The sequence below is a fragment of the Hibiscus syriacus genome, unplaced genomic scaffold, assembly GCF_006381635.1.
Source record: "Hibiscus syriacus cultivar Baekdansim isolate YM2019G1 unplaced genomic scaffold, ASM638163v2 tig00116959_pilon, whole genome shotgun sequence".
NCBI lineage: Eukaryota > Viridiplantae > Streptophyta > Magnoliopsida > Malvales > Malvaceae > Hibiscus > Hibiscus syriacus.
This window is the reverse complement of record NW_024063485.1, coordinates 1540213-1553683: the sequence shown is the minus strand read 5'-3', so window position 1 is coordinate 1553683 and position 13471 is coordinate 1540213. Positions and strand designations below refer to the sequence as shown.

Genomic DNA, 13471 nt, shown 5'->3' with positions numbered 1-13471 from the left:
TATAGACAGTAGTTTTGTTCAATATCATACTTCTTATGTGGTTCAATGCCGTAATTACCTACCAGTTTGTTGACAACTCGTCTTCTTTATTTATAATACTACAAGCCAGGCAGGTTCTTCCCACATCATTGGCTTTTTCTGTCCTTAAGTTCCAGTTTTTCGTAAAAAAAAATGGGGGATTCATCATTGATGATTGCTCTCTTGGTGTAGCCTTTGTTTGTTTTGATGGTCTTTCCTATTGTTGGGTTCATTTTGTTCCTGGTTGTCTTTTCTGTTTGAGAATGGCTTTCGTCGACAAATGAAGTCCCTATGAGACGCCATTCAAAATAGAACACGTACACGAAAATAACGTATCAACGCACTATAAAGAAACACAGCTGAGAAAAGTAGGAGTTGCCATCGAGTAATATAAGCAAACTCATACTGTTTATCTATAAACAGTCACTGTATGCCAAGTAAAATTTCTCAAGCAAAAAGTATACAGAAAAGTGATCCAAAATGGAAGGAGTTGTCAACAGTTTCCTCGTAACGTTTTCCCTCTTGGCTTTGGCTTCCATGTTAGCCTCCGCCTCGGACCCTAGCTCTCTCCAGGACTTCTGCCTAACCCTCAATGGCACAAACCACAATGGTAATGTGGTACACCCTACATTTTCTAAATAGATATATATGTTTCTTTTTTCACTGACCTTGTACATTATTTGCTTTTACTTCAGTGTTTGTAAATGGGAACTTCTGCAAGGACCCAAAGCTTGTCACTGCAGATGACTTCTTTTCAGGACTCGATAATGCTGGAAACACATCGAATGCAGTGGGATCAAGAGTCACTACTACTGTCAATGCTGATCAAATACTGGGACTTGACAAACTGGGGATATCCCTGGTTCGAATTGACTATGCACCTAATGGTGGCCTAACTCCTCACACTCACCCTCGGGCCACCGAGGTCCTAGTCGTGACCAAGGGTAAACTTTACGTCGACTTTGTCACATCCAATCCTGATAATCATTTATTCGCCAAAGTAAGACGGGAAGAAGTGTTTGTTTTTCTGGTCTGTCTCATTCATTTCCAATTCAATATCGGGAATACTGACGCCGTTGCCTTTGCCGGTCTTAGCAGCCAAAACCCAGGGGTTGCAACCATTGGTAGTAGTGTCTGGGTCTAACCCACCTATCAATCCTGATGTTCTTCCTAAAGCCTTCAGAGTGGATAAGAAGGTGGTGGAATTTCTCCAGACCCAGTTCTGATCCAATCACATGAAGCTGCTTTGAGTTTATTTGGTTTTACTATCTCTAATGTACCTCTCATCTGCCTATGTTTATCTTTGACCTTTTTTTTTAAAGTTCATAATTCAGTAGTGTCATTTTCTTCTCTTTTATTCATTTATTCGACTCCCATATTTCATATATATATTTAAGAGAAAATTACAAGATTAAATATCTAATCACTTTAATTAAGATATAATCACTGAAAATTAACTACCGTTGGACCTTTGACGTATTATTAGCGTAGTGCAATAAATTTATAAAATTAAAAAGAATAAACTACACCAAATAATCACTAATATTCAAGTGAGTTTTTATTTTTCCCACTAAAATTTCAAAAATAATAAATTGATCACTAAAATATCAAATAGGTCATTAAACAATGATTTTATATCTAATTTACCCAAAATCTTTCCAATTTTCTCCAATTTTTATATATGCATTTTAATTTTCTAAAAGTAAAACTTTAAAATTAACTTTTTTAGACATGAAACAATCAAACATGAAACTAACTTTTCTAATTATATTACATTTTTTGAATTTAATGAGAAAAAATATATAAAACGTAAACGAAAATGATCAATTTACCCCATATTTAAATAGGGTTACTAGACTATGATCCAAGGATAAAGTTATGACCTTAGTACAAGCTAAAAAGAGAAATCTGATTATGAAAATCGTTATAATGCGATCATTATGCTGCGATCACAATCTAATATTATGATTTGTTATTTTATGTTAGAAATATGAAAGATATACGATGTGTTTTTTCTTTAGGTTGGTGTGTAGGTGTGCTGTCTTTAATCAACAGCTATAATGGCAAAATATTGCCAACCTTGAACTATTCCAATGATGTATAGTACAGTTGTTGAAGAATGTACCTATCCAAAAAAAAATACAAAAATCTAAAGTCATCAGTAGATAAAGAGGAATAGGCCTACCTAGGGATGTTGGGGGGGGGGGGAACATAGATTCCACAGTCACTGCTAGAAGAATATAGATCTACAATTTTAAACAAAACAAAAACCGGGAATTAGTTGCTACCTCTCATGGAAGATGACAACTGTTGCACCAGCTTTCAACCTGCAACAAGCTAGATAGAGTGAAGACGACCTGTTATTATGATTGTGAGCTGTTCCCATCCATCCACGTGATTGCCATTCATTGAACCAGTAAATAACCTGGTAAATAGAATATATGATAGAATAGAACCACAAACAGATTATATATATTTCCCACCTTTAAGCATGTATCTCATTTCCATTGTGATTAAATCACTCTAAAACAATCTCTTTATCCTACAAGGACCACTTTTGTTCTTCTTCCACTATATCATCATTCTTTTATCTACAATTCCCGTTTCGTTCCTATCTATCATAAGGGAAATCAAAGTCAGTCTCAGTGATTTTGAAGTGCTGCGGCTGCTGCCCTGAGCAATGCAGGTTCCACATTTTGAAGTATGACCTTTCCAGATTCCGCACCTGTCATCGTTTATAACTCAAATCGTCAAGCATTCATAACAATAGCCATGCAAAAATATAATAATCTGCAGTGTTGATTAAGCTTTACCCAGCGTGCTGTGTCGAAAAGGGGGCAAGTTAAACGAGCAGCCTTGAGTTTATTGGTAAGAACATGAAGCTTCTGTCTGTTTAATGCCAATGTCACAGCCCTTTCTTCGTATTCCTTCATACTGTAAACGGGGGGAAGAAATTTCAATAACATAATATCGCCGCATACAAATACGAATATACCTAATCGCCAAGGGCAATGTTAAACACCTACCTGTTTACAATCATCTCCTCCCCCAAACCAGTAGCCAAACAAAGCGAACCAGCAACCCTTGTAGCCATTTTCTCGAGAGGAAGAGTCACCATAGGTAAGCCAGCCCATAACACATCCGTGCCGGTAGTATGTGCATTGCATAAAGGGCTATAAAGAAGAGTAATGTAACCATCATTACGTAGCTGCAGATAACAATAACGGTATTAAACAGAGAGAGAAGGGAAGACGAGACTTACGTGTCAAGACAGAGATCAGCTAAAGCACTGCGCCTGATATGTTCATGTTTCATTGCAACATCTGTGAAAATTATTTGCTCTGGCTGTACCCCTTGTGCAACAGCATCTGAAATGAAGATCAACATTAATAAAAATATATATAAAATATATAAAAAGGAAATATTTGAAGGCTTTGTTCTTAAAAGAAAACATAAATGAAGAACCTACATTCTTGCAGCCTCATTTCTCCAGCAGCTGGGAATCTGAGGAGCCAAAGTGCACTATCTGGTACACGCTTAAGAATATTACACCTGAATGGTAAAAGAAGCGTGTAAGTTCAATGATGAAATATGGATATTAAATTCATTTAACCCAGGGATCACCAGCATATTACCAAGTATTAAAGATTTCAGGATCCATTTTATACAATTGGTTGAAACATGCAAAAATAAATTTATCTTCAGGAAGGCCATAATCAGAACGCTTGTGCTGATAATTTGGATTCAACACATCACGATTTTTCTGCAAACGTTAAAATTATAAAATCAGGTCTTTACTGTCATAAGAGTCTACTTCCACTGAATAGATTCTGTTTTACATAACAATTAAAGAAAAGGGGAAAAAAAGAACTGACCTGCTTATAATCATTCACAAAATAGCAATGAGGGAGATGGACAAGTTTCTCAGAATAAATATGTGCATAGCGCAAAGGTGAAACAAACTGAAAACAAAGGAATCGCAGGTTAGACAAAGAACATATGCATCATTGGAGGTTTAGTTTACCTCGAGCACCAATTATTACCTCATCAGTGACCAAGTAATCAATGTAATCTGCCCCAGTAGTCCCAGGGAATCCCATATATGAAACTTGTATAGGTGCCGGTTGCATGGCAAAAATTTCATTCCTTGCACCCTGTATTATTGAGCATAAATTATTTCATATCAGAATTTCACAAAGTGGATAATTTAGAAATGTAAAAATATAACACTTTTTAGCACATTATGCTATTAATAAGACAACCCCAAAAAATTACAAAGAAAAGAATTTCGATTTATTTTTAATTATCATATCATAGTATCATAAATCAATATAGCAAGCCACTGAAAATAAAATTAGGTTCGTCAAAGAATGAGAAAATCGAGCATAACCTTAGTATAACCATTCAGGTTGATAAGAATTTGTATTCCGTCATTGTTAATCATCTTGGCAATCACATCTGATGTCATGGCAGAGACATCTATAAAATGCTCAGCTTCAGATTGGATACGCTGTCTCCATTCAGTGCCATCATTTTGACTCAAGGCATAGCAAAATACCTGCAAACACACCACGCTTACATGTTAATCATGGCCAGAAACTTTTAGCATAACAAGATTACCCTCCCCCAAAAAAGGTAAAGAGAACAACCTCTACATTCTCTCTATCGTGCATGCCAAATACTGATCCCATGAGGTGTGACAAGGGGTGATTGCCGAAGTCACTGCTCACATAACCAACCTTTAGCCTCTGATTTCCATCATCATTCTTAATAGGAATTGGAGCAGGAAGGTTAAAAGGAGGAAGAGCAAAACGTGATGCAATCAAGGAGGAATAAGCAGCATATTTACGGCTGCAAGGGAAGAAATGTTACTGTAAATCTCTAGATTACAACAGCAAAAATACATACAGTGATATGAAAAGATGTTTATACCTTATTTCAAGTGCAAGCATTGGATCAATGGGATATGCTATAGCATGGAAAGGTTGCACACTAGGAAGAACAGACATCTGACATAAAGGATTTTTGTGGTTAATTGCATTGCCGAAAAAAGATAAAATGAATAACATGCATATCAATACTCACATTAATCTGCCTTCGGATAATAGCCTCAACTTCAGTAAACATTTTATCACGATCCTCCCAGCTGCACAAACTCTGAAAATATAAAATCAAATTAGATAGTTGATCCCAATTCAATATGTTTCTCAGCGAAAAGCAAGTTCATCCACGTAGTTATTTTGAAGACCAAGTTCCAAAGTAAATTCCAATCTTGGCCACAGTTCACTCAATAAGTGATTAACTCTTACGAGAGACAAGTATACAGTCAGAATATGATCACCTAAAGAGGTTGAATGCCAAGAAAGAAATTGGCACATCCCAGAAATGCTTCCTACTACTACATAAAATGTTACCTCGTACATGTAAATGTAGCTTTTTCCTAGATTTGAATTCAAAAGTGCACTAAAATTCAAGCCATAATACCTGTAATGTATGTAGGAGGTTACAAGTAGCTTCAGGAAAATCTGGTCGAAGAAGCAATGCCTGCTTATAGCTTGTGACAGCAGCCACCACATGCCCACTGTATTCAAATTTACAGTTAAACCAAACTAAGAATCACTAAATTGCTAGTAAAATGCATTTCCTTCACCCCAAAAAGAAAGAATCTTAAATATGTCATAAAATTTAATCTGACAAGGTAGGATCAGGAAGCACCACATTCGTTTTTCGTCATTTTGGATGAAAACCACACATAATTTTTTCCATATTCTTTCTAACAAAAAAAAATAATTCCATATTCTGAAATCTGAACTATAATGGTTCAATTAAAGACTATACAAAGTGCAATCAACTATAGAAGGATGATGATTCATACTGAAGTTATATTGACATTTAACACCTAGCACAGGGAATGCAAAAAATTAAAATGACAAAAACCTTCACCAAGCAAGGAATGTGAATGTAAACCAATGAGGTGTTATTATTCATTAGCAAAGGGCATGGGTCATAAAGCCAAAAGATATTGCTATAAGCTCAGAAAATAATTCCAAACAAAATCTTAATCAAGGCAAACAAACTCCTTGAGAACCCTTTAAACAAAAATGGGTGGGTGCCAAGGAATGTGACCATTAAAAGAAATTATGGAAACAAAAAAGGTACCTATCTTTATAAGCAGAAGCCAGATTTGCATGGGCCTCAGCCATATTTGGTCTGATATTAATAGCGCAAATATAATCTTGAATTGCTTCACTCACTCTACCAATCTCCTTGTAAGTGTTACCCCTATTTACAAGTCCATCAGCTGCCAATGGATCAATCCGCAAAACCTCATTGTAACAAGATATAGCTTCCATGTAATTTCCCTACAGAATCAATAAATACTCCATAAATATAGAGGCAAAAGGGGCACTATTTAACATCCATTTAGTGTGAAAAGAAAAAACAGAAAATAAAACACCATAGAACCTGTTGCTTATAGATTACTGCAAGGTTATTGAATGGAGCAGATAACCCTGTTGTGACAGCCAATGTAGCCTTATAGTAAGAAGCAGCAGCAGCAACCATGTTCCTGAGAATTCCAAAAAAATCTTGGTAAGAATAACATTCACTAAAAACTCATCACAAGCTGAATCTTAATCTTCAAGGATAGCGTACCATTCCATATATATGTTCCCAAGGTTGGTAAGTGCTTGTGGATGGTTGGGTTGCAATGTGAGACATTGCTTCACCAGCGGAAAAAAAATGGTATGTTTTCAATAACAGTAAATGAGAAATAAAGCTTAGATAGCAGAAAAAACCTACATTATAGCATTGAATTGCCTCGTCGACACGACCCACGTCTTTCAATGCATTTCCCTTCAAGACAATAATTAAATGCAAATTCAAGTTAGCAAACAAAAAGTGTAAAAGAATTACTTCAATCTGATACAAATTCAGAAAACCAACCAAATTATTGTAAGCTTCCACAAATCTTTGATCATATGCAATAGCTTGCTTATAATGGAAGATCGCCAAGTCCAGCTGTCCTCTCTCATAGTATGTACTAGCCAGATTCCCTGCACCAGTCACAAGACTTGTTACCCCGGTGACATAAATTAAGAATATCTTTAACATGTAATAAAGGCTCAGATATCCCTAATCACAAAAATTGGTAGACAAGTATTGGATCATAGTAAGGTCTATAAATCACACTTTATCATGTTGGCTGGGACTCAAACTTCCAAAGATGCAGTGACTTTGAGGTTAATATGTAAGAGAGAGAGAGAGAGAGAGAGAAATCAAAAGATGAAAGGAGAAACTACTGCAGAAAACAAATCACAGTTTCAAAGTAAAATAAAATAGGTCTTATTGACTTTACTCATTTATCTGAACACAACAGTTGAAATAAAACACACACACACATCAGCAATCAAGCAGCCCATTGCAATTCAACTGACCCACATAAAGAGAAAATATAGAGGATTCATGTGGTTTAACAGCACTTACCCAAAGCTATTGGATTGTTCGGCCGAGTCTGAACAGCTTGCTGATAATAGACAATAGCCTCCTGAGGCATTGCCAAAGCCTGGAAAAAGTAAAAATGATATCTTGTTTTTCTCCAATACAGAAGCACCAGTTCAAACACTTTGCAGCAACCCAACATTACAATCACAAGGCAAGAGGGCTTACCTTATAAATGTTCCCAATATTTAAATAGGCATCAGGAAACATGGGTTTGTGTTTAACAGCTTCCTGCCATTTGAAATTTACAAAATTAAATCAATATAAAATGGTTTCTAGAATTGAAAACAAGAGAGCAGAAAAGGGTAGATATATCTCATACAATTTGTCAAAAAACAATTAGCACATGAAACAATGTGCAAGCAAGAAGAAAAATGAAAATTACAGCATTTGAAAAAGAAAAACACCATCAAAAGAAATGATGGAAACAAGATTTAACATACCTTGTAATACTGAAGGGCTCGATTTAGGTCGCCTGAATCCATGAAAAGACCAGCAAGATTTGACCATGCAATAGCAAACGTCGGCTGTATCCGTAGAGCCTCAAGATAGCAACTGTATGCCTGCACAAAATGTTAGATTCTGACAATTCGAGGCTTTTGAACATGGAAGTTACAACAAGAGCAACCATCATCTGAGCCCCTGGCCTGAAGAAAACAACTTGATGTCTGTATAGAACTGTGATATCAAGACGATTCCACACATGAATTACGTCCATCAGTAACTTAACTGATAAAGACAGTAAAAAATCATCTAGGAAGGATGATTTCCACTAACATTTCGTTCTGGCAGGATGGTAAGAATCTAGGCCAGGTTTAACCCAGCAATGAGCATACACACTCATGCAGGGCAAAAGATTAGACAACTTCATCCAAAAGATGGATAGAATGAGATCCGACCAAAATTCTAATTGCAGATGTTCAACATTGGAGTTGCCAAGGGCATGAATGCATCAGTTAAATAATTCAGCCCGGAAATTCACATATATACTACTACTTATGTTGTTGGTTATCAAACACTATAAACATTTAATCCTTCACACTTACTTCTTGAACCAGACCTTGAGCCTTCATTAGATTTCCAAGGTTACTATGAGCATCAACCTGTAGGGTAATCAAAAGATATTTGTCAGAATATCTTATTGAAATGTGACATGATCCGGTTGTTAAGAAAGTAACCAAAACAAGAAATTGAAATGTAGAACTTCCTGTTAATTTGAAAATTAGAACATTTAATTGGATTAAAATAACATATAACGTTGGAAATCCTAAAATTAAGGATAAATTACTCACCTTATTCCTAGAAGTTCCCTTGTACAATAGGATCTAATCTTAGTCTCTAATTCTTAGGGAGTTACTGATTTTTAGGGATCGTTTCCTTATTTATACTTAGACTACTCTATAAAGGTTGTAAAACTATTTAGTAAAAAATAACAACCTTCTTTCTAAGTTTGTTCATAGCATCAGAGCTATAGGAATCATTTGATCATGCTCCTTTCGTCTTTATCTTCTTGTCCTTCTCGTTAATATTTCCTACCTCTTCGATTGAATCCATTTTCCATGGGTGCCAATGAAACTCTATCCGAAACTGAAAACCTCACAAATGACTCAGACTTTTAACCAAGGAACCTCTCAAGGTGACCTTAATTCCTCCCTCATAATCACAAATCATCGTCTAGATGGAAAAAATTTCCTGCAATGGTCTCAATCGGTCATTACGATAATTTGTGGCCGTGGCAAATTAGGTTACATCAATGGAGAAATTTCTCGATCAACCCCAACAGATCCGACTTACGCGACTTGGGAACTCAACAACTCGATTGTAATGGCTTGGCTAATTAACTCAATGGAAGGCCATATAAATCCCACCTATCTCTTCTTCAAAAAGTGCAAAAGGCGTGGGATGCAATCAAAGAAAACTAATCGGGTCTGGGAAACGCCTCCCAAGTATTCGAGATATCACCTTTGTTTAGAATGAACCATACTTTGCAGCATCTCATCTTCATGAGGAGACTCTCAATGAAGATGAGACCCTCAATACTCTTCTCATTATACCTCAGGATCCTGCCTCTACTATCACAAACAAACCTAACAACCCAACAGTCACTGTAATTCCAGATTTAGGAATTGTTTCTCCTGTGCAACAGCAAGAAATTAGCATAATTAATCACACCACTGAAGAACAAAACCAACCTGATCCAGGAAGGAAGCAAGAACAGGCCCCAGAACTTCGGGATTACTCCCGACGACTTTATTCTCCTGAAACTGAAACAGCAATGCCAATTTCATCCCCAGCCGAGGACTGTTCTGAAACAGAAGTATCACCTCCATCACCATCCATCTTCTAATTACAATTCGAAATGGAACAAGGAGTTGTACTCAACACCCTATTTCTCGGTTTGTGTCCTATAAAAACTTATCTAAGTCTTATAAAGTCTGTGTCTAATGTTGATACTGTAGAAGTTCCGAAAAACATAGAAGAAGCTCTTAAATCAACTAAGTAGAGGCAAGATGTGATGGAAGGCTCTCAAAGACAATGAAATGTGGGAAGTCTCAGATTTACCAAGTGGTAAGAAGACCGTGGGATGCAACTGGACCTTAACTACAAAATTTAAACCCGATGGGAATATTGACCGATACAAGGCTCGGCTTGTGGCTAAGGGCTTTACTCAAACCTATGGCGTTGACTACAACAAAACGTTTGCACCAGTTGCCAAGCTAAACACCATTCAAGATCTCCTATTCCTTGTTGCCAACTTGGATTGGCCCTTGACCCAATTAGACGTAAAAAAACGCTTTCCTCAATGCATAATTAAATGAGGAAGTGCACATGGACTTCCCACCCGGGTTTGAAGAGAGCAAAGGCCAAGTGTGTAAGTTAAAGAAGTCCTTATATGGACTAAAGCAATCTCCAAGGGCGTGGTTCAACCGATTTGCAAAGCTATGACTAGTAGAAGTTACATTCAAGGACAGGCTGACCACACCATGTTTTACAAACACTCGAAAAGTGGAAAATGTTGCATTCTCATTGTCTATGTGGACTATATAATAATATTAACAAGGGATGATTCAAGCGAAATTGAAAGGCTAAAAGATTTTCTTAGTGTTGAATTCGAACTTAAGGACTTGGGGAATCTTAGATACTTTCTTGGAATGGAGGTAGCAAGGTCTAAGGCAAGTATTTCCATCTACCAAAGAAAAGTATGTTCTCAATCTTCTTTCTGAAGTTGGTTTGTTGGGATGCAAACCAGTCAAAACTCCTATGGAATTCAATCTTAAATTGGGAACTGATCAGGATGGAGAAGAAATCGATTGGGGGAGATATCAACGACTCGTAGGGAGACTTATCTACCTATCTCACACTCGTCTAGACATAGCTTTCGGTGTGAGTGTTATTAGCCAGTATATGCATGCTCTAAGGGAGAAACATTTGGAAGTTGCGTACAGGATATTAAGGTATCTCAAAGGGACTCCGGATAAAGGCTTGCACTTCAAGAAAACTGCCAAGCGAAGTGTAGAAGTATACACTAATGCAGACTGGGCAGGTGTTGTTAATGACAGAAGTTCTACAAGTGGTTGTTGTAGTTCTTTTTAGGATAACCTCGTAATATGGAGAAGTAAAAAACAGTTTGTTGTAGAACGCAACAGTGCAGAGGAAGAGTATCGAGCACTATCCCATAGTATATGCGAAGGAATTTGGATACAACGACTACCGGGATAACTAAAAGTGTCCTATACCAAACCTATAAAAATGCATTGTTACAACCAGGCAGCTGTCAGCATAGCACATAATCTTGTTCACCACGATCGCAACAAACATGTGGAAATTGATCGACGCTTCATCAAAGAAAAAATTAACTCGAGAGAGGTTTGTGTTACCTACCTACCTACGAGACAACAAGTTGCAGACTTGTTGACCAAAAGCTTGATCAAAAACATGTTTGAATAAATTATTGGCAAGCTAGGTTTGATAAATATCTACAATCCAACTTGAGGGGAGTGTTGGAATTCCTAAAATTATGGATAAATTACTTACCTTATTCCTAGGAGTTCCCTTGTACAGTAGGATCTAATCTTAGTCTCTAATTCTTAGGGTGTTACAGATTTTTATGGATTGTTAAACTATTTAGTATAAAATACAACTTTCTTTCTAAGTTTGTTCATATAATCAGATCAAAGTATACCAAATGAGGATTTAATTGCAGAGCCTGACGGCAACACTGAGCAGCCTCATTAAATCTTCTCTTCCGCATGTAAGCACTAGTTAAATTTGACCATGCATCAGCGAAGTTAGGTCGAAGCTGCACCGATACAAGTTCAAACAAAGATCGGCAAACTAACAAAAGATTTCACTTGAAAATGAGGTAGACAATACACTATTAACAAAAAGCAATTTGTATAACCATATACAAACCTCAATTGCAATCATATAGTACCGAATGGCAACATCAGTATCGCCTTTTTCCTACATATTAGGGCAAAATACATCTTTGTCAGTTCTTCAAAAATCTTACTTTTTAAAACTCTACTTTTAAAATATTGATATAAAGATTAATAAGTACCTTCCAAGCATTTGCCATGTTCCCATAACACTCAGCAAAGCGAGGCTCAATTCGAAGGGCTTCTTCATTTTTGGCAATGCACATGTCATAATCATGCAACTGAAGCATAGACAATGGGATCATAAAACTACAAAATCAGTATTCTATAAAAAAGAAAATGAAAAAGAGGACCAAAAGGGAGACTTTTTTAACCTGATAATAAATAGCACCCAAAAGGAGTAAATTATCGGTACGAAGTGGGTTTTGGTCATAAACAGCATTGCTATGACCCAATGCTTGTTTGTAGTTTCCAGATTTGTATAATTGATGAGCTAGAGCCAACTGCACATCTTCATTAACTGCACCAAGATCAAACCAACAGCGGCAGAAACAATTAAGAAAAGCATGGTCTATTATTTATGGTAGCCATTTTATAACAACTCTAAAGGCCTAAAATCATTACTTGTATTTTAATTTTAAACAATTACAACATACGTATGTATAATGACGATAATACAACGAAACCCTAAAATTTTAAATTTATGCATCAAAATACGACTTTAAAAAAGGTAAACGCAAATCTAACTGAAAATACATTATAGTATTAAACACAAAGTTAAGATACGAAATTCGAAAACCAGGCTTTTAAAAGGAAAGGTAACAAATACGGAAATCCCAAAAATACAAAATATTAATTTTAAAAACAACGAAGAAGACGAACCTTCAAGTGAATCACGTCCATTGTGAGGCACGATACCGAGGGAAGAAGCCGGATCCAGCTTGACCCCATAAAAGGCAGCTTTTCCGGGAACCACCGAGGAAGCGTCGGAGATAACATCAGTACGATTGACGACGACGCTTCCGTAGGAGGAAGCCCTAGAGATCCCGACTCCGTTGCGCAGCGACAACATCACCGATCCCCCTCCTTCAACAAAAACCAATCATAAAAAAGGGTAAAAACAAAAAGAGCGATGAAAATCGATCAGATCGAAAGGGTGAGAATGAAGCGTTATCCTCTCCTTCCTTCGTTCCTCAATCTCTCTTACGGAGCTTTTGTTTCTTCTTCTTCTTTTCAGAGAAAAAGTAGTATTATAACAATGTAAAGAAAGAGGGGACAAATCAGAAGCGTACAAGTCGGGGAGAGAGGAGATCCGTTAGGTTATACGCGGATAACCAGAAGATTCGTCTGCTACTGACACGTATCTCTGTGCTTGGGCACTCGCCAGATTGTCTTTTGACTTTTGTTTTCCCTTCACCCCACCACCACTAATCTTCTTATTCATAATATTTCTAAATTCTAATCTTTCTTCAAATACCACTCTTATTACTCATTTATATTATTAATGTTTTAATTTTATTAATTTTAACATTGATATTTATATTTAACTGTAATAATATCACTCCTGCATTAAT

At 36.5% G+C, this 13471-nt stretch overlaps 1 protein-coding gene and 1 pseudogene across 2 annotated transcripts; one reads left to right on the top strand and one right to left on the bottom strand.

Moving 5' to 3' along the window:
• Positions 1-498: 498 nt before the first annotated feature.
• On the top strand, positions 499-1244 carry LOC120189816 (annotated as a pseudogene).
• A 1198-nt stretch (positions 1245-2442) lies between these two features.
• Positions 2443-13151, bottom strand: LOC120189849 (probable UDP-N-acetylglucosamine--peptide N-acetylglucosaminyltransferase SEC). Of its 2 annotated transcripts, none has more exons than XM_039193014.1 (27): positions 12816-13151; positions 12272-12417; positions 12080-12178; positions 11932-11982; positions 11702-11818; positions 8565-8621; positions 7962-8081; positions 7687-7749; positions 7504-7582; positions 6964-7073; positions 6820-6873; positions 6673-6740; positions 6484-6586; positions 6178-6380; positions 5503-5599; positions 5104-5175; positions 4951-5027; positions 4668-4869; positions 4409-4576; positions 4062-4172; positions 3894-3980; positions 3654-3781; positions 3488-3570; positions 3281-3386; positions 3045-3191; positions 2832-2952; positions 2443-2743 (listed from the first exon to the last, which is right to left on the bottom strand). In XM_039193014.1, the coding sequence occupies exons 1-27, from the start codon at positions 12967-12969 to the stop codon at positions 2630-2632; spliced, it is 2937 nt and encodes a 978-aa protein (XP_039048945.1). In that variant the 5' UTR covers positions 12970-13151; the 3' UTR covers positions 2443-2629. The 2 variants fall into 2 exon arrangements, with proteins under 2 accessions (XP_039048945.1, XP_039048944.1); XM_039193013.1 differs by having other exon boundaries at positions 12780-13150.
• Between the last annotated feature and the right edge of the window lie 320 nt (positions 13152-13471).